Consider the following 21,269-nt stretch of genomic DNA (forward strand, 5'->3'; position numbering starts at 1 on the left):
ATGTAGCTGCCATCACCAGTGTGTGAATGGGTGGATGACAGGTTGTGTAAAGCGCTTTGGGGTCCTTAGGGACTAGAAAAGCAAATACAAATACAGTTCATTTTACTATTTACAAGGCTAAATTAAGCATTTTTTTATTAGAAACTATGTAATTATTAATTACATAAATTTGATCTCATTAATTGGAATTGATGTTTTTTGAAAGTTTCTTTAATATATATTTATCTAAAATAATCTCATTCTCTGGTTTTAAAAAAAGCTAAAGAAATACACATTTCCAATCCTGTTTTTCTATGTAAAAGTACTGTTTTTAATCTAATTTTACCACTATAACCGTTAGAATTCTGTTTAATTTGTAAAAATGTTATTCTCTCTGCATCACTCCATTATTTCCTCCTTAATTTTGTTTAATTTTCTGAACAATTGCTTTCTTCCTCCCTCTGATTTCCACACACACAGATAATGAAGTGTTTATAATGCATGTCCTTTCTGGTAGTCTGATCATGCTCAGAGGCCATGCAAGACCTGTTAGAATAAGTGGGGTGCATTCATTTTTAATACTTAACAAGCATCAGGAGATCAGAGGTACTGAAACAATCTAAAATCACATATTTTTTCCATTTTCATTTATTAGTGGGCTTAAATGGTAGTGAGACAAGAGAGGATATAATGTAACTTTGTAAACATCTCAGCTCGGGTTTGTACCCGTTTTTAGACGAAAACACTTCTCAGTAGAGAACTACGTTGAATTTCTCTTTTAGTGTGGGAAAATGGCTGTCCGTGTGCAACGAGTCGTTTATAGGATTATCTTCTAGTGCACAGGATGTTATTAAAAGTTGTTTATTTAAATGTCAAAGAAGATAAACCAGACAAGCAAGAGACACTGGAGTAACAGTATGATCATCTAGTGATGGGCGAGTAGCTGCAGAAATGTAGCCTCCCTTAGCAAAAACTAAACAAATAAAAACAATAAATAGTGTTTGAAAGAGAAATTTGAATCTGATATTACTTTTTAAACAATTTCAACAAATCACAGGGCATATTTTTCAATTAAAGTTGTGCCTAATGTAACTTGAAGTCCATCCAAGAAAATTAGGATAACATACTCACTGTGCTAGAGCTGTGCTAAAAATACCTTCATATGATAAACAAAAATTCAATTAATTTGAAGCTCCATGATGTTCAGGTTTATCAGTCAAAAATAGATAAATTATATCTCAGTTTTTAGCCTCAATACAATTTAGACACAATTAAGCCTGGGGAAAAAAATCAAAATGACAATGTAAACGTTTAGAAACAAGCTGTTCAGTGGCAAATATTAATTGTTTATTTTTCCATTGATGTGGACGTCAGTCAACATCGCTGCAAATAGTAGCCAATAAGCTAGCCTTCAACCCAGCTGCCAGCTGCTACTTCATCTCTTAAAAATAAAAATGAAAAGAAATTATGCAAAATTAGGTCAAGAAGAAGCAAGTAAAATTTGTTAGATGAGATAAGATAAACCTTTAGTCCCACAGGTGGGGAAATTTGTTTACTTATTTGATCAGGTATATACCTGTTTAAATCTTACCTTAAATTGCAAAAGCTTTTGAAAGCAGAAAACAGTGGCCTTGGTTCGAGTCCAAACTGCTGACACGTCTTTCTTCACTATCCAATTGTTTTTAATTTCTTTTTAAAGGCAAAATAATAAAAAATAAAATACAATAAAAATACTATTTTAAAAAGGGTCGGCTTGAGTATCACTAATTAAGGTAATGCAGAGGGTTTTTCCTAGTTCAGAAGGGGCCTCTGTTGGGTTTGACTACACCAGTAAGCATGACTGATGCACATTTAGCTAAGGGAAGTAGTCTTTGTTATGTTATGTATGGCCATTTAAGAAACAAGCTTGAGTTCATTAAACCTCCTTAAAAATCAGTCAGATGTCAACATTTTTTTTGGTCTGATCCCCTCAGAATCGGTTTTCCATAATACAAAGTAATAAGAGGTTTGTCTATAATAACAAAGACTTCCTGTGATCCAGGCCCTCCCAAATGCTTCATCTGCATCTGGACATCAGTCAAAATAAAATGAAAACGTCACTTTTTATTAAAAACTTTTAATAAAAAGTCTCTTTTTTAACTCTATTAGGCAACAATTGAAAAATTTCACAGAAACACAGGTAGGACTCAAAGTATATTAAAGCAACTTTTTTAGCCTTAAACATGCTCGTATATATTTTATCCTGCAGTTGTTTTGTTTTGCGGCTAATAAAAAAAGATAGCAGTATAAATGCAACAAAAACATGAGACCGTTCTAAAGAAAATGCTGGTTTGTAAGTAAGTGTTTTAAAACATGCCATAGAAAGTAAGTTTTTATAATGTTGTCAGACTAATTGATACTTAACAGGCTGTGTCGCCTTCATTATAAGGATTAAATATGTATTGTGGCTCAGTACAGAACTTTCTGGTCATAAATTGCTCAAATTAGATGGTGAAAAATAAAATATCTGCCACTAGAATGCATTATAATAAATCATTATAATGCATAGTAATAATAATCTAATTAGCACTGTAGATATTTATAATAAATAGGGTTAAAATACACAAACTTTTTAGAAACTTTATTTCTTGTTGACCTAACACGTTGCTAAGACATATTCATTAACTGAGTTTTGTTTCATTTATGCCTGTTCGGACATAGTTGGCGCTGTTTTTTGCACAATATGAAGGTTTACACGCGGCTCTGTGGGGAAGATCTCCTTCATGCGGCCAGTAACACTTGACACTAAACATAAACATTTAAGACTGATGACTTCAATTGATTCCCTTGTAGTTTTAGCTTCGTTTGTTCTTGTTTGGAGGTAGTTGGCGCTATGTTTGGGCACAGCGTGAGGCTTTTATTATTTTATTACACGCAGCACTGTGGAGAAGAGCTCCTTCATGTGGCCGCTGGCTGCACCTCGTCATGAAGCTTGTTGTATGTAGTGTAGTGTGGTGTTTGTGGGCGATCCTGTTCCTGTTAAAAAGTGACAAGAGGCGCAGGCTCTGTTTGCACAAATTCTTCCAAAAAATAGCTGCTTAGGGGAGCAGATCCCGGCTGTAGTCCTCGTTCCTGTTAGTTATTGTTGATTTTCCGCGTAAATATTTAGCGCACAGGTGGTCTTTGAAGCATAAGGGGTATTTTCTGTGTGTACCGTTGGAGTAGGAGCATAGATATGGCGTGTTTAACCAGAAACAGCAGCAGCCGCGGAACCAGTACAGCAAGAAAATAAAAGTGTGTGTCCGCTGGTATCTTTTTTGGAAGACAATGCCCTCCTGTGGGATCTTCTTTTGAGCTTTTATGTCGTTTCTTATCTGCCCTTTACTCTAGTGGTGACTATGAGAAACGTCTCCCGCCTACCAGCTCTAGCACATACGCACACACTCACGCGCGCGCGCAGCACTTCTATGTTTGTCAGAGTCAAATCCGAGGGAGAGGAGCTAGCCGCCATTTTCTAAGCGTCTCTCCCTAAAACGAGAGAAAACGGCTCGCGGCAAACTGCCGTCTGGATTACCTCTTCCTCACCGGGAATCGGACTTTTCGGTAAAGGATTGCCGTGAAATCGCCTACGTTTGAAGTAATTTGGAGTAGAAAGGACGGTTTCGCGGCCTTGCCCTTATATTCGGCGAGGCTAGCTGGCGAGCAAGGTGTAGCTCGTTGATTCGCCCATTGCTGTATCCGGAACGAACCCGAGCGGCTCTGCGCTGTGGACCCGGGCCCCTTTTCCTCCGCTCTCTGGTTGCATTTATTATTTTATGGATATTAATTGATGGCTGAGTGATCGAGTCAACGCGCCACATTTTGTGCGTGTGTGTGCGTGTTAGCACCCTTGGATTTTTTTCCACCAGAAACTGCAGGGGATTGTTGCCGAAATTCCCTCGGATAGTGCAACCTCGTCACGTGGTAGGTTCCTCCTTTTTCTTTGTTAGCGAGCTAGCTAGACTTGGCTGGGTCTACCCCCAACTTCTCCGCTTTTGACACATTTGAGCCCCATTTGTTTGGCGAACTGAATGAGGACCGCTGTAGATTTAAATGTAAAAACAACAGGGCTGCCTCGCATTTGTTCCTGTAGGTCTAATTACAATGCAAACCATGTCTGCACCCTGCATTTCGCTCCCAGCGCGTTTTAAAATAAGTTCTGGGGATGGCCAGATGCTAACAAGAGGCCAGGATTCATTCTCACGCTAATTCTCCGTTTCGTTATTTATGCTCTCATAATACATGTCAGTGCTGGGCGTTTATGCGCCTCAAACTATCTGCCCGGGCGGTGCGCACAGGTTACGCAGGCTGGAAATGTTTACGTGCCTAACTGGGTTAGCTCAAAGTTTACGGCCGAGATATTGGAGAGAGAGCTTCAAAATAAAAGATCTAATGTGACGCGGATGGGCAGCTTTTCACTGCAGCTGGAGGCTAAGCTTGCGGGCAGGTTGTGTTTCTTGCATCAGCAGCGTTAATTTGCACACAGTGTGTCTGAAGTGACAGGCTCCACGGAGGAGATATTTATCTGCCGAGTTTCCCCTGCTGCGTGATCTTCTGCTCGCGTGTATGTTTTCTTAAGATATTCAGCCACGTCTCGATGCTACAATCGCTCTGCTCTTCGGTGGCTTCAAGGCTATGAATAGACTATTATAGCCGTGTGCTCTCAAAACGCTTTTGTAAACATCAGGAAGACATTTTGGTGATTGCGTTATGCTTGGCTAAACGTTGGATGTGGACATTATTTTTGTCGCATCTCTACAGAGGCTCACTAATGGTGCAGTCGGTCCGTAGGATTGGTTATTTAAATTACCCCTGTTCTATGCTCAGCGTGTTGCATGAACTCGCTCAGTGTGTTTAAAGCGGAATGGGCGTTTTTTTTGTTTTTTTTTTAAGGTGGATGAATTGCATTGCATAATCTGCTTCGGAAATACCAACATGGCGTAGTGCGCGCTGACTAGAAACTGCGGTGAAAATACTGAGAGCCGCCTCCATTCATCTCGCCCTGCAGACGCTACAGCGTACATGCAGCTCGCTTTTTATCTGCTGAATTGTGAGAAGGGAGGCTTTTTATCTAAAAGTTTAACATAGATACAAGAGATACTTGGCACGTTTGACGTCCTTAAGGTTTTTTTTTCAAATTTGAATAATTTACTGACGGATGTAATTGGGTAATAATTTAGGGAAAGGTGTAATAGCTGAAAATTAAACAAGAATCCAGTCAGGATGACATCATGTGCTTTGGGCTAATGCTGGGGCCTAAATCCACCTACTTACTGTAAGAAACCCTGCTGCATACTGACTTACCAGGGCACATGTAGGGCAGTGGGGTTTGGGGAAATTTGCATTGGCTTTTCCTGTTCCTCTCTCATAAAAATATGTCTTCCAAAGCGTATATTTTAAAGAGCAGCTTTGTTAAGTTAAAGACAATGAAGGCTTGTTCACACAGGCATGGGTGGAGTGGGAATAATAATTTATTAGCCTGGGATTTAGCTCAGTTGTCTGTTTATTCCATCTTTGTCTTTAGCATCACCAGCCCCAAGGTCAGTGTGTGCAGTTTAATTTCTTTGTACTTACCAGATGTTGTGGGTCCCTCTGTTGACACATTATTGTTGATTTCAGTCACAGCCAAAGAATGGTTCTGGAGTGAACGATTGTATTTTAAGAGACTGAAAACACTTTTGCCCGCGATTTTCTTACCCTTCAACTTTGCTCATGTTTTCTTCTTTAGCAGTTCACAGGTCGGCAGCATGTCAAAGAGTCACCAGTTCAGTTTATTAGGTGTTTAACTTGACATTCAGACTTCACCTTAGCTTTCGCATTCAGAGTCAATGTCATGGAGTTTCCATTAGTATTAGTACATTTATATTGAACATATTTTAATAAACATGTAAGGTAAGAAACTTTCTTTTGGGGTGGTGGTTAGTAATTTTCCACTCATTGTACAGTCTTACAGAACCTGTACAGCAAGTATTTCTGTTTAATGTTTTGTTGTATACAGGCACAGTCTGCATTCATGTTTTTCCCATCATGATATACAATTATTATGGAGAATATTTTTTTTTAAGTATATGGATGAAACATGGATTTTTCCTGGCTAACAGAGGGGGTGGAGATACTACCAACATCAGCAAGATTAGTCAGTGTACAGTAAACACAAGGAGTTCCTGCTTTTTCCTGTTGCCTTGTTGGACAAAAAAATTACAAATTCTCCCAGTATTTCTAGCCATCTTGTGAAGAAAACCATTGTACATATTAGGGGTGGTTGATATAACCTCAGCATTAAATCTTGATAATCTTGAAAATACTGAATTCTTTATTCATGTTTGATTCTTGAAGCTTGTGGGTACACGTAAGTGAAGGGCATGGCTCATCCTCCTTTTCTAATGAGCTAATATCATTGATGAGAAATTGCTAATTTGAAGTGTGAATCTATTGAAATAAAGTGCCAACAGCAGCAATAGTGTAGTAGTGACACGGCATTATATCCAGTGACACAGCAAAAGACAAATGTGGCCTTGTTTGCTTTTCTCCAGGAAATTTCAAGTATAAAATTGTTGTTTAACAATAGCGAAACCAACTTAACCTTGTAACAGTTCAGTAGCTGCGCAATATTATCACATAATGAAACTGAAAAATATTTAATAACTTGTAACTTTGGTTCAGCTTTTTTAATCAGTTGCTGAAAGTCCTCCTTCATTACTATGTAACCGGATCAGTAATTTCCATCCACCCTTGTTTTCTTTTGGGAGCTACTAGTATCCCCTCATCCATAGCCTTTGTTTTGTTTTTAAAGTTTATTTATTTTAATTATAATTTTTTCCTGAAGTGGTGACACGTTTGTTTCCACCTTTAGAGTAGAACAATTTTCTTGTACGTTTTTTTGGTTAGTGGAGATTGTTGAAATATTTCCCTTTTAGGCACCAAATCTTCATCGCTCTCAGACATGCCTGGGCTTGTTGCACATAAAAGCATATTGTTTTACAGTAATGATATTGTGATGACATTATTATGTCACCATAAAAATGTATGCTGGTATGATGATCCCTGGATATGTTGTATCATGGCTGACGTATGACACAGTTGAATACAAAAGTCTTAGTATTTAAAATATTACTGTTCGTCTTTTTCTCCATCTTCTTCTTCTTAGTGTTGTTTTTATTGTTATATTGTTGTTGCAATAATAATATTATTGTATTCATATCATTATTATAACAATAATAATAATCATAATCATAATAGGAGACAACAACATGTGGACAACAAAAATTTCACTGTGCAAGCAGTGGTTTGAATAAAGCATATTTTTGTGTATACTTGGTTGCTGAACACAGTCACTAAAATACTGCATTTATTGCATCAAATATGGTTTCTCATATTTCAAGAAGAGGTCTTATGGTTCCCTCACCTGAGTAATTTTGAATGAATGAATATAAATGACACTTATGGAGCTGCTGGTTTCAGTTTTAAATGAACATAGGTAGTATCTGTATGTTTGTTTACACCTTGTGATGAGGCACATCCCTGTATAAGGTTACTAATGTTATCTCTTAAGCGCTGATGGGAAATCTACCACACAACTCCCTCATGTGAAATAGTATCAGAATTTGATGATGGGTGGTTTTTGGTCATAAGGTGACTCTTAACTTTTATTTCTTCTTTTCTGTCATTTTTTTGTCCCTGCAGGCTGTCCTCAGGTGGGGCAGTAAGCGGGTGGAGTGGAGCAGGCCGCGGTGCCCGTCCCTCTGCACTGCATGGCTGCGATGGCGCCCGCTCTCACCGACGCCCCAGCCGAAGCTCACCACATCCGCTTCAAACTGGCTGCCCCATCCTCGAGTCTCTCACCAGCCAGTGCAGAGAACAACGGTAACGCCAGCAACATCCTCATCCACAGCAGCGGCCCCGCCAAGTGCAAGGCCACCTCCGAAGAGTGTCCCCTCGACTTTTGTGGCGGAGGCGGTAACCAGGAACAGCAGCAGCCACAGGCCCAATCTGACTCTGTGTCCCAGGCCTCTGCCCTGGGCAAACTCCAGCCACTTGTGGCTTCTTATCTTTACCCGGATGTGACACCTGTCCCTTCAACTAAGGAGTCAATTAAGCTGCAAGGAGTCCTCATTAAACAGTCTGTGCTGAAAAGCCACAGAATACTGCCCAACTCTCTGCTCAACGGCAGCGGAGACTTCCTCAGGAAGAGGCAGGCGATTGAACTGTCGGGCGGCCAGCTCAAAAGTCTCATGAGTGGCGGCACCAACGGAAGCGGCCAGCCCATGGCACCCGTCAACGGCCTGGCCAAGAAGCTGGCCACCATGTCCAGCTCTGGCTGTGTGGTCGCGGTGAATGGCGACAAGCCTCCCGCCGCCACCGACTCTCAGCCCCAGAACCTGCCCTTTGACTCTGAAACCTTGACGGCAACCTTAACAGGGCACATCCCTTTGAAAGGAGCTCTCAAACGGAGGCATTCCTCTGGGGTTTCTCAAAACACAGATGGACAAAACGTCGAACCACCAGTGCTTCAGTCAGCTGCACTTTCTCCCTTTACCAGCGGCAACCCTAACCCAGTTGAACAGGCAAATTTGGAGGAAGCAGATCCAGATACCCCTACGAGTCAGCCACAGGGTTCTGATGGAGAGAGGCCAGGCAGCAGTCAGCAGGGCTCACCGCCATGTACGCCTGCACCTCCCATACCCTGCGGTTCCTCCTCAGATAGCCTCGACGCTCATGTAAGAGAACGCACTCTTATCAATAGCAGCCGCCAGGCTGAGCTCGAGAGCCGACTGCGACGCCTGCACAAACGTCTTCAGGTGGTACAGGCAAAGCAGGTTGAGCGGCACATTCAGCAGCAGCTGGGTGGCTTCTTGGACACGGCCTTGAATCGGCTACTAGGCAGCAACCGGAAATCAGAGACTGCAACCCCCACAGCTTCATGGAGGACCGGGCGCCACTCGTCAAACAACCGGGATGGTCTGAGTCGTTTCCTGAAAAGTGGCTCGATGCCCTTGGAGCTGGAGAGGTTGTATTTGAGTGGCTCAGCCAACCTTCATTCAGCAGAAAGCGCCTTTGACTCTGATGTAACAGAGAGTAGCTCTGGAGGGGACTCTGACCTGGAGGAGGAGGAGCTGTCCCGAGTGGACATTGAGCAGCGGCATGTCAAAATGTAAGTCACCCTCTGAGACATCAGGCTGTCAGGGAGTTTGAGCACAAGCACACAGCTGGTTAGAGCCTTCAAAGACTGGAGGTGAACACTGAGGGAAAGAAGTCTTATGTTGGAAAAAGGTTTTATACAGAAGCTCCACAGAAGGATTCATTTAAAATTTGGCTGCACTGTTTGGTAAAGCCACAGTACTCTGACATTTCATGGTGCTGGGAGTTATTCAGTCCCTATATTTCCAGGGAAAGTTTCTTGCTGCAGTTTTTCTGTTATGCCATTCCAGGTGCTAGTGACAATTGTAACCACATAGCCTGCCTCAGTAGTTGTTGGGTAAAACTCCAGGAAGGGGTAAGAGGTACAATTCACCCAGAGAGAGAGCGTGTAGTTGTGTGGGTGCTATCCTGTGGAGAACGAACCGGCTCGAATGGACTTGCTGCCTCCTGAGAGGGCCTGAGCTGAAATCAAGCGTTGTATTTATTTGCAGGGCGAAAAAATGAGCACCCACAGAGCACATCACTGTTTTGGTTTAAAACTGAAACCTAGTAGGAACGTAGAGCTGCAGGGGTGGTGGTGGTTTTTGCAGAAGGTGTGAGTTTTATATTTTAACATGCTGCCTGTTGTGACGTCAGGTTTCCCGCAGCCAGGAGGGTGGCCTGTGCATGTACTTCATGGGAAGTTCACATCAGAGAACGTCTTTCTGTGTCATTAGATTTGGGGAAAGTGTGTGTGTGTGTGTGTGTGTGTGGGGGGGGGGGGGGTAGAGCAGGTGGTGTTAGCAGCATTAATGGAGTTACTGGCTTGTTGAAGATTGGGTAGATTATTAACAAAGCAGTTAAGATCACTGATTTTTATTATCCTTTCCAGTGTTGACTTTAGACCTTTGACCTAAATAACTCCATAACGTAACAAGAAACTTGTGTCCTTAGCATACATGACTGAGGGGTTCAGTTTTGGAGCAAATGGTTTTTGAATGTTTTCTGTGGAGCTCATTGGGGGTGAGAATATGTTGATTAAGTTCTAAATATACTTGATACATTTTCTGTCTTGTTCAAACACAAAAAGAAGCAAATCAATTAAGAAAACTAAATAAATATGATACGCAAGATAAATAAAACACAAGTTAAAAAATTAAAGGGGAAAATAAATGTAAATGAAATAATTGATTCAACTATAGAGAGAATAACTAAAAATGTATATCAAATACAATAGAATGCCAGAGAAAATAAAACAAGACAAATAAAAATGTTACAAAAAATAAGGTAGAAAATTAGGGAAAGTAACATTAAGCAAAATTGAAAATTAAATAAGATGTGTTAAAACCCAGGATACAAAGTTCTCTAATGCCTTTTAAAATGCCTGTATAAAGTAGTAGTACTAGTAGTAGTCGTTTAGATAATAAGGGTGAATATGGCAGTTCAGAGTTGCATGTTTGTAATGAAAGTGAAAGCTGTCATGTCTGCAGGGGGTTCCCAAAGTTATGTTCTTAAAAATACTACAACAGGGTTTTGTTTTTTTGTTGTTGTATTTTTTTTTAATTCAGTCTCCTTTGTTTTCAGTAGTGGATACGATTTGCCAGGAGGTCATCAGGGTCATGGTGATAGAAATGGGAAGTCGTGACATTTTAGATGGCTGTATTATTTGTGAACTCATAGCTGATAGTTGCATCTTGTCAGTGAAAATGCCAGGCAGAGGAAACAGTGTGGAAAGGTTGGTTTAATTAGAGGCCGTCAAGGCAAATTGGTGGATCAACTTAACCCTTTCTTTTAGCTCTAACTCGGCACATTATAATGTAGGCATCTCTTGAATTTCCCCAAGTAATGATGATCAAAAGCACTTTTCACCAAGCACCTGAAGTACTTCAAGGTATTATTTGAGTTTACGTGTTGGGCTCGGTTAGCTCTTTAGACATGATGTAAATGACTCATACTGAGCTCATTATATTCAGTGATTTCTTTCTCTAAAGGGGACCAATCATCATGTAATAATCAGCTGAAATTCCCAACAGTGGCTTCATCTTTTCTTCATCTGCTTCAGTTAATCTTCTGTTATAGCCAACATGATACGTCTTGTTGCTGCTTTACCATGAAAGCTTTCCAGCCACCAGCCATCACAAGGCTTTTATTGTGAAGCAGCAACGGCTTCTTGGAGCCTTAGTCACTCTTAACAAGCACTAACTCTTCAGTGAATTCAAGCACGTTTCTGTGGAAAACTGTACATGTATTTACAGTTTTTTTCCCCCCACTCTGTGAAACGCTGGATTTGAACCTGTATGGTAAATGACACATCAGAACTTGTGAGTGTATGACCGTTTCTAAATGTTGTTTTGCTCAGAGACGATCACTAATCAATCATTGGCTAACAATGTTAACCCTACTGAAGCAAGCTTGGGGCCTACAGGTCAGGAGATGTGTTAAGCAAACAAGTGTCGTTTTTCACTCATGTATGTGACCTTAACCTGAGAGCAACTAGTTAAGCTTTGTGTTTGAGGGCAGCAGTGTGCTCTTAGCCTGAATTACTTGAAATTTTATCAAGTTTCAACTTAACAAAGAATTGGTTTCACCTTGGATTGATTATAGATAAACATCCAAATTTCAGTTCTTTTAGATAAATCAGGATTATTTAACACATTCTGTGGAAATATAAATAGATTAATTGAACTCAAGAAACGTTAACACCTGTGGTTCCGAGGTAGTGTGCTCTAGGTAAGTATGAGTGTGCTACAGGATTTGTAACAACCATGTGTTGCTGTGATATACAACAATTAAGTATTAATTCATTTGTTGCATCAGTACATGAAAGCTACCTGTTTTGCGACTTTAGTGAGAGGGGATATCAACAGGGCTCAACTGACGTGTGGCATCTGTTGTGAGGTGTTGGTTAATGCCACCATGTCAAGCTAGCTGACGAGGCATTTGGAAACGAAATATCTGCCAGTTAAAAAGAGTGTTGAATTTGAACCAGAAGTCACAAGACTGTTGGGTTGGGTTAAAGTATCAGAAGCAGGGATGGAGTTGAGGTACAGGTTGGGCTGTCAGAAGTCGCATTACAATATCAAAAAAGAATGAACAGCAGATAAGAGTACAGGTGTGCCTTGAAGTTTTGGTTTTGCCATTTGTGCGTGCACAAACCAGTGGACTACATGACTAAGGTTTGCTGCTCTCACTATTCAAAATGCTAGTTGGTTAAACTATTTGCTTTAATTGATAGTAGTTAGCTTCTCCCCTGACAGACAGAAGTGCCTCTCTTGAATACAGATGAGTGGCTGTAACTTCACAGTCAACAGGTGTTTAAATACTGTTATATATTTGTAGTCAGCAATGCACATAATAGTGGGTTTACACTAAATATTAGTGTTTTATTAATGTCCAACACCAGTTAGCTGCTGGCTCTAAGGTGCTATGCAGCCACCCACCATTAGCCAGACAGGCAAACAACCGAAGTAAGAGGAATTACACCCCCACAAAGTAGTGTGGGTCTGCACTAGTTTGGTGTAAAATGTGAGAGTAGACTGATATCACTTAGCTGGAGCAATGTTTAGGCCTAGTGTGGACTCTAAACATGCTTATGCTCACCCGCCAAAGACAAATTTTGATCTTGGAAAAGCCCCTAAAATATACAGCTGGTAATTTGAAGACATTACACATGACAAGTTTTAAATATTCAAAGCAGAGGAAAATTATGTATTTTTTTATTCATGGTGATACCTGCTAAGAAAAAATGCAATATAAAACTTTTAATTTATCTGGCTCAAAATTGGCCTCTGGAGGGCGACTACAGGTGTATGCAGTGTAATTGGTTTGCAGTAAGTCGGCGTTTTCCTAAGTCATCTGTGCATTTTCCTGTTTTTTTTGTTTTTGTTTTTTTTTTGTCACATTGATCGTGAGTAAAATAAAACCACATAAAGTCAAACTTCTTCTTTTTTTTTTTTTTTTGTAACATGTCTGGTGATTTTCCTTAGGATAGAAGGCCAAAACCTCTTCTGTAATCAAGGAAGAACACGGACATTGTGTAGCTGTTCATTCAGTATATTTAAAAAATGAAAAACCCCAAAAAACTGGTTTCTTAGCTCCCAGCCCTGCGGCTCTGAAACCTTAGCTCCCTTTGTGAACATGTTCGTCTTCCTGGGAATAAGGTGTGTGTGTTTATGTACGTATGTACCATGAAGCCACATTTTCACAACTGGCACTTTGTCTCAGTTACCAATTACTGGGTTACAGCTTGGTACCACTCAACACTACACTCACAATGTAATGTTGTCTTCTTCAGGCCAGCAGCACCTCAATTATTTAATGTCAGGCGAGTTGACAGCGTTGTGTAAAATAACCTATTTGGATGCGTTGCATTACTTACAGCTAATCCCATCATCGCTGTCTTTACTGTAGACGTGGTTTCTCGTATCTCAGAGGATTGGGGGGCCAGCCAACTGGCCAGCATCTGGCGCAGGCTGTCAATGTGACGTCTGTCCATGCTGCTTTCCTTTATAAACTATTTGCAGAATCGCTTGGATGCATTAGATTAAGCCTGTTACACTGCATTGAGAAATGAGTGGGCACTTTTTTTTCCTTTTCGTTTCTGAGGCAACAATAAACGCTCATCAGGAAATCTCAGATGTTACATAATGCCTCGTAGACAGAACAATGAAAACGTCTGCGTATTTGCACTCAGGTTTGGGTGCTTTGCATGTTTTAGTTGATCAAACTGTGCTTCAGTGATGGAGTACACGTTGCTCATATGATACTAATGCATCAGGACAGTTAAATGACTGTCTGCCCACCTTGCTTCTGCTTGTGGATCAGGGTGACTAGTTTGGCCGGGACCACAGCGTGCCCTTCATGCTTATGGCTCAGCATTACTCTGCAGTCTCAGCTGCTCAGCTACGTTGTCCCCATACTCATTCCTCCATGTCTGTGTATTTACGGATGTATGCGAGCCCCTGTGTACGTTCCTGTCCTGCTCTGACACATCTGGATGCGTTTAGCTCGAGCTGAGTTCCTTAACACGAACCCACAGTCGTTACATAACCCTCCTCTTTTATGTAATGACTTGCTGCTGCTGCTGCAGCTCTCTGGCTGAATTTGCCCTCTCTAGTTTCTCCTGCCCCACACCCTGCCTCGGCCTGCCTTGTTCAGTTTTCTTCCTATGAAAAGATGAGCCTGACCAGCTGCTAGCTCACCCCTGGCACATCAATTATATCTGAAGAAAATAATGTCAATGTTAGGATAGTTTTCAGCTCTTTTTATTATTTAATGTGTTTGAAAACCCTTCACACAGGAGGACAAAGAACTAAAATGACAGCTGCTAACTTTAATTTCTCTGTTCTTGTTACACAGTATGAATGATGGCTTGCTGGTTGTGAAGCATAATTGAAAAAAGCTATCGCGATTCAGAGGTCACACTTCAAAGTATCAATATAAGTATGGTAGAGAGTGGAAGTTATGGGAGTTTTAGTAGTGTAGTTTGGTTGGTTGGATACATTTTCCCTCATAGTTTGCGTACTTACACAAATACTGCAAGTCTTAAAAATGCTAAGCGGTGAAAAATTGGATTTTATGATTAAAACAAAATAATAATTCACCATCCCTTTAATGCCAAAGAGAGTTAAAAAGATTGAGTAGCAGAGTCTTAAATCTTTCCTGCTTTGAGCTGTAGGATGCCTGAACTGGTGTGTTCACAGTTAGATGATAGCTAACCTAAACTGCATTTGACACAGGGCTGGTACTGCAGCTTTAACCACCTTGTATAGTCCTGCAGAGATGTTTTGGAGGGTCAAACCTAAATCTGAGCTTTTGAAGTACAAATGAAGCTTTGTACTGGCTTTCTTTGTAGTAGTTACCTGTCCTGACAAAACTAAAAACCCCAGTCCCCATGGGCATTGCGATGGTGGTTCGCAGCTTTCAGTGTTAACTTGCTGTTACTGCTTCAGGCTGTAAGTGCACGGTGTGTTTGATGTGTTGTTTCACTTCTGTTTCGCACAAAATAAATGATTTGACTTCCATCTACATCAGTTATTGTCAGAGGAACGTGTGATAATGATCTAGAAAGGATATAAACAGAGAAATGTAACTGTGTATTTCTGCAGGAAGGTATTTATTTTTGTGCTTTCACAAATTAAATATTAATTTATTTTACCTCTCAGCGATGTAGTTTATTTGTAATTTGTACATTAGAGCTCTGAAACTTTAAACCTGTGTCATTTAAACAGGGTCTTTTTATTAAGAGTTTTTCTTTTATACATATAAACAAAAAGAGAAGAAAAGGATTACAGATTATCTGTACATTTGGGGTAATTAGCCTGTACACTTAAGGCTGTGAAATATAAAAGGAAAAGAAAGCTAAATAAAGAAATATAAACATAAGTATTATAATAGTACTATTTCCCCAGATAACATAATCCCTGCAAAATAATCCCATTCATTCCCACCCAGGTCACTGCCCTAGACCTGTACACTGTATTTCCACACCTGACATGAGGAAGTTGCACATAGACTAAAGTGAATGTACCTGAAAATCTGTGTCATTTAAATAGTTCCTGTGTTCAGGACTGACTCTGTCCCTTAGATCAATGACAGATGTGGATATCACTTACATTTGTGGATGGATCAAAGTGAAATTAATTTACCTGATTTAAACCTCTTGGTTTTAAATATCAATTTTATAATCCCTGTTCTGTCAGCTACAGTTCCTGCAGTGTAAAACATACTTGGCAACAGATGAGGCCCAGCGTGAAAACATATTCATGCAAATTCTTGTGACAGTGCAACTCGTACTTGTACTACACAGCTTCCTTCTGCATTGCTAGTCGGGTTGCATTTTTGCATAAATTAACCAGTGAATTCTATTTAAAGTTTAAAATAATCTTAATAATCTCTTTTTTAATTATAACATTCTGAAATTTCCAGTTATTAAGTACTTGTTTTTAATCAGTGGTGCCAAATAATTTAACTGCAGTGAAGTTAATAATTAGATTTTTAAAAAATAAGGTTAGGTTAGGGATTTCAGCGTTACTCCACCGGATTTAGAAGTATATGGAAAGTTAAAAGTATTTGTACATCTACATAGATTCTTTCACTCATAAAGAAGTGGCTATTATTGTTTAGTTACAACAACAATTACATGGGAAGGTTTTGTAACCTTTCAGCCTGATCTTTAGACTCAAGGAATGACAGAAATGTTTAAAATTGCACTTTCCTGTCATGCCTTCCGTTGCCTGGCACATTTTATTTAAATTTTTTTAAGAAAGTGAATTGAGGCAGATCTTTCAGTTGGTCTTATGGACCTGGTAAATGTTCTCCATAATGTACTTATTTAATGATAGAGAAACATTTGCAGAGGTATTTTTTGGGTTACGGTTAAATAATAGTGATCCAAGTATAACAGCAGGAACAGCAGTACATTTAATGAATTTTTTGATCCGCTGGGTCAGATTTGACATCCTGACCTCTTCCAGTTCAGCCCTAACTTGCCCACTCTCTTTATTGCCAGCCTGAGTAAAATATGAACATTCATGCTCCCTGGAGTTGTGGCACATCTGTTGAGTATCAAATGTGTGCATTTGCTGCAGACTGCTTGAGAGGAAGGTGGAGGTAAAAAGCGAGCCCATCACTGCAAGTTGGAATGGGTGTGGGTGCACATTTTTAAACTGTCTCTCTCCTGGAAGATATTGATAGTGCTACATTTAGCTGTTCGCATGAAAGAGAGAGAAAAGTACAATGACCCAGCTCCTCTCTGACCTCCACACACAGCTTGCCAATCAGGCGGCGAGCCAGGAGCACATGTCAGATCATAAGTTTACGGAAAGTTACAGATTATGGGAGGCGCTCTGTCAAGGGTGTGTGACGCTGATGCTGTTAAATAATATGACAATATGCAGTTTGGACCCGGATCATAAATATGGGTTAAGAGGAGGGAGAAAGTTAAGATAAAACCTACACCTTTAAACTAGCACTCGCTGTATTTGTGCATCAGTGCCACAGAAAGCAGCTGATCACAGGTGACGTGGGTGGACATGACTTTTATTTACGTGCACAATAGTTCTGTCTGTGCTTTGGCTGTGCAGTTAATCAAATTTTATATTAAGCAAGATGATTAAGATAATCATCTGCCTTTTTTCTTTACTAATTGTCCAAAATGACACTTAGCAAGGCTTGTGGCAGTTTTACCTCAGTTCATATTTCTTTATGTAATTCAATTATATTTAAAGTGCATGGAAATCCATTTAATTCTTCTAAGTTGAAGCTGCTGTTTTTCCTGCGTGTAATCATATTAATCTTGCTGTAATCACAAATCCCTAGTCTGTGTTAATGTCTGTCCTATACTAATTTTAAGCATTGTTGTGTAAGTGATAAAGTGAAAAAACAAACCTAACAATGCGTACTACAGTTGTATTAACACTGTCGAGTTTCACTGATCCCCACAAAAACAAATATACACAAATTCATATTTTCTATTAACTTTTCAAAGAAGTAAATGTGTTTCTAGTTTTGAAACCTCTCTAATTGTGTTCCCATCATCATGCTTCAGGTATCACTGCATCAGAAAGTGGGACGACTGCTGTCAGTTTTCAGCTTAGCATTTAAATCAACTAAATACAGACAGCTTATATTTTTAAATGCTTGTGTAACTTTTAAAACATAGTGGTGATAAAAGGAAGCATAAGAAAGGACAATTTTCATCACCTTTTACATTTCCTGATCAGGTGCGTCTTGAAGTACAGCATGAATGACAGCAGCTTCATCTTCACTGCTTTTCTGTTTTCAACCTTTTTGAGGAAAAATGAGGCTATTTGGGATGAATCTTGTAAAACATTCATTCAGTACCCTCTCATACTGCTTTTAATTTGCTGTTATGCTTCACAGGTGAATTCATGGCTGTGGTTGGTGGAAACACATTTTTGCTGTCCTTTGTGGCACCTTTTTTCCCCCCTGTGGGTTTAAAAAGAGAATTAATTAGTGAGCTTCATTCCTAAAAATTGTCCAGCAGTCCAGTGTGATACAGTCGAAGCCCCTCTCATACTGCAGACATGCCTGTATACACTGTAATCAACATGTGCTTTTAATGACGAAATGATAAACCAAAACATGGTGGCTCGGATTACATGTTATTAGAATTGCCAACTGTTACACAACCACATGCAGTTAATTCACCAAATTGTATTTGGAAAGGGAGTAAACGGTCTCTGTGGCGCTAGTGGTCAGAAAGATGATTATAGTTGTTGAGGATGCACTCATATATATTTTTTTAAACCTTCGGCTTTAGGTGTCTTCTGTTCTAATCCACCACTAGTGTTTCTGTATTCCTCACTGTGGGGTTATGGCACAAGTAACGGGTCAGTAGTGAGAGCATGAGGATTTATTTATTTTTCCTTAGTCACAATTACAAAAACAATCAGATGAACTTTGATTACCATCTAATTGAATAAACTAACAAAGTTAATGTGTATTGAACTAAACCCACCACAGCCTGGTGGGGAGCTTCTTGAGAGGCAAAAGTAAAGGACAAAAACAGAACACGCTTTTATCCTGATAATCGTGTTTTAAATGATTATGAAATCAGATTAACTGCAGAGCCCTATTCTGAGGAGGACACTGGGAATCATTACTTATATGTAAGACAATATTGAGTTCAACTTAAAGATTGCTTTACTTACTCTGCGCATTAAATGTAATTCCTTATATTGGCATATTATTGCAATAATAGCTTCCCAGCAATTGCTCCACCAAATCGTCTTTCTATCTCCTGACTTGTGTACAAGCCTGAAAGTAAACAAGTGAGACACAGACAAAAATGTCTCGCTCATAGTGTGAGATTTTCAGCAAAGAATTTGCTTCATTCTGCATCGCAAAAACCCTTCGCTGCTGTACAGGGAAAGCACTTCATGGCAGTATGTTGCATTAACTAGATTTCATCCATCAGTTGTACTCTTCCCCATCTGGTGGCTTTTGAGTGGTAGACTGTGTGATGCAGGACAAAGGTTTATTCACGTTCGGTGAGAACACATCATTAGCTTTGGGTTACTTCATTTGTATGTCTGGGTAGATTTGGTCTGTAGCAGGTGAGTCATCTGTGTTCTCACACACGTAGGGCTGTGCGATATGACCAAAATCTCATATCCCGATATTAAGACATCTATCGTCCGATAACAATATAAATTACAAAAATGTAACATTTTCTGTAAATTCTGTGAATCTCGGGCAGCTCGACTTACGTGAAGTGTTTCCAGCTGCGTGTCATGGACCTAGAGTCGTGTGTTTTAACCGATGCATGAAACTATACATTTTTAGACATAGGTTGTAACGGCTGCCATTTTCTTTGTGAGTATTTATTACACAGGGTGCTGCGGGGAAAAGCCTGCTCTAACGTTTGAGTCTAAGGTTTATTTTTTTAGCACCTGGCGGCTCTTTTTTGCTTCTTATCCGTAAATACTCTGCATCTTTCACGTGATTCAGTTTATTTTGAAAAGTCTCAACAGGATCTTGAGCTTTATTGTGAAAGGTTTATGTGGAAAATAAACAAGTGGAAACGCCGTGGTTTTACCGTCGTTGTTGCTAACGACAACGCATAAAAACAAGCGCTTGTCTGTCTGTAGTGTGGTTATTTTAAATATAAGAGAAAGAGAGAACTTTAAGAAATTAATATAGCCACTACAGTGACCATCAAAATGATGAAAAAATATTGCCGTAAACAGTTTATTTTGCGACACCACGAAACAAACAATAGTGTAAAATGAAACGATAGACGTTTTTATATCGTCATTCGATATATATCGTTATATCGAACAGCCCTACACACACACACACACAGTAGTTAAGCATAATTCAATATAGTCAAGAAATAAATTGGGGACTTAAGTCATTTATACCACATCATGTATGATAAGCATTTTTTTCCTCTCCCATTTGTTGGCATCCTCTATGCAACGCTTGTGCTAGCTGCTCTTACCTCATGACGAGATAAAAGTGCATGTGGAAAGGAATTAAACAGATTAGCCAATAGGTCAGTATGTTGAGTTCACCAATATCTGATCAGGATACTAACATCTGATTAAGATATCAGGTTGGTTCATCCTTACTTGCAGGTGAGAAATCCCTATGCACTGCTCATCGTTTTGTTACCAAACTACTGCACACCAAATCTGAATATCAGGTCTAGCCTTTTTGAGTAAAGGTTGGACCATTGTCTGGTCCACATGTCGGGTGGTTGCACCCTTGATTAACATCCATAGGAAAACTGGTTGTTTTCACATGAGACAGCGTCATGTGTCCAGCGGACGGGATATCAGGACCTGCTGGTTTTTGAGAGAGAGCTTTACTGAGAGGCAGCGTTACTGAGCGATTATGGTGGTTTTTGAAGGGGTCACTATGTTATAGACAACATATGTGCTGCATCCAGAGAAGCACTACAATGGAGAATCTGCTGACAGCCAGAAAACGGCCGCCGAAGCGGCTGCTGCTGGCACTTTGTGTGTGTATGTGGGAGTTGAGGGGGGAGGAAAATTTGTCCTGATTAGAGAGGAGGGGAGGAGCTCCTCGTTGGGAGAAAGAATGGGGTAGTAGTGGGTTCTTTCTAACTGACCCCTCCTCTTTCTCAACCTCCTCAGTCACCCTGGTGATTGAGGTCATTGGACTTGTAATGATCGCTCTGTTTGTGCTTTTGTAAACTGCAGCTGAAGCTCTTGCTGCTTCTCTTCTGTTATCTGATTTTAGGTTGTTCTGCACTTTCAGAGTGGATTATTTTAACTTACCTGGCATATTGTCTGTCAGTGCTGATGAGGTGTCCTAAGGACTGAAGCTCCACTTCATTCCCGTTCAGCCTTTCCTTATCATGTCTGTGATGTTTTGCTTCTGCTTTTGAGGAGCTGATGTATCCTCACTCGCCTTGGTGGTTTGGCTGTCTCTATGTGACTGCTGATCTTTGCATAATAACCATATTTAATGAACACATACCAAATTTTACTTTCATGCTATCAATATTTTCAAAGTTACAGACACTAGAAGTATAAAGGGTTGGATAAGTCACCCATCATCATCATCATTATTATTATTATTATTATTATTATAATATTTAACAGCACTTGTGTGCCCTCTTGAATTATTGAATACAGAAAATATCCGGAGGAAATGTTATTTTA

The 21,269-nt window shown here is 39.9% G+C and overlaps 1 protein-coding gene across 4 annotated transcripts in view; it reads left to right on the plus strand.

The window, feature by feature from the left end:
- LOC146512239 (KAT8 regulatory NSL complex subunit 1-like) overlaps positions 1-21,269 on the plus strand; it is a 42,270-nt gene that overhangs the window by 2,803 nt on the left and 18,198 nt on the right. For 2 of the 4 annotated variants that reach the window (XM_085171181.1, XM_085171184.1), the window contains exons 1-2: positions 332-3,921; positions 7,681-9,148. In XM_085171181.1, the coding sequence (XP_085027307.1) occupies positions 7,749-9,148 (1,400 nt within the window). In that variant the 5' untranslated portion in view covers positions 332-3,921; positions 7,681-7,748. Of the gene's footprint in view, positions 1-331; positions 3,922-7,680; positions 9,149-21,269 lie in introns of those variants that run through there. The other 2 variants (XM_085171182.1, XM_085171183.1) reach the window with 1 other exon arrangement.

Source organism: Neolamprologus multifasciatus, chromosome 8 (genome assembly GCF_963576455.1).
Source record: "Neolamprologus multifasciatus chromosome 8, fNeoMul1.2, whole genome shotgun sequence".
Lineage (NCBI taxonomy): Eukaryota > Metazoa > Chordata > Actinopteri > Cichliformes > Cichlidae > Neolamprologus > Neolamprologus multifasciatus.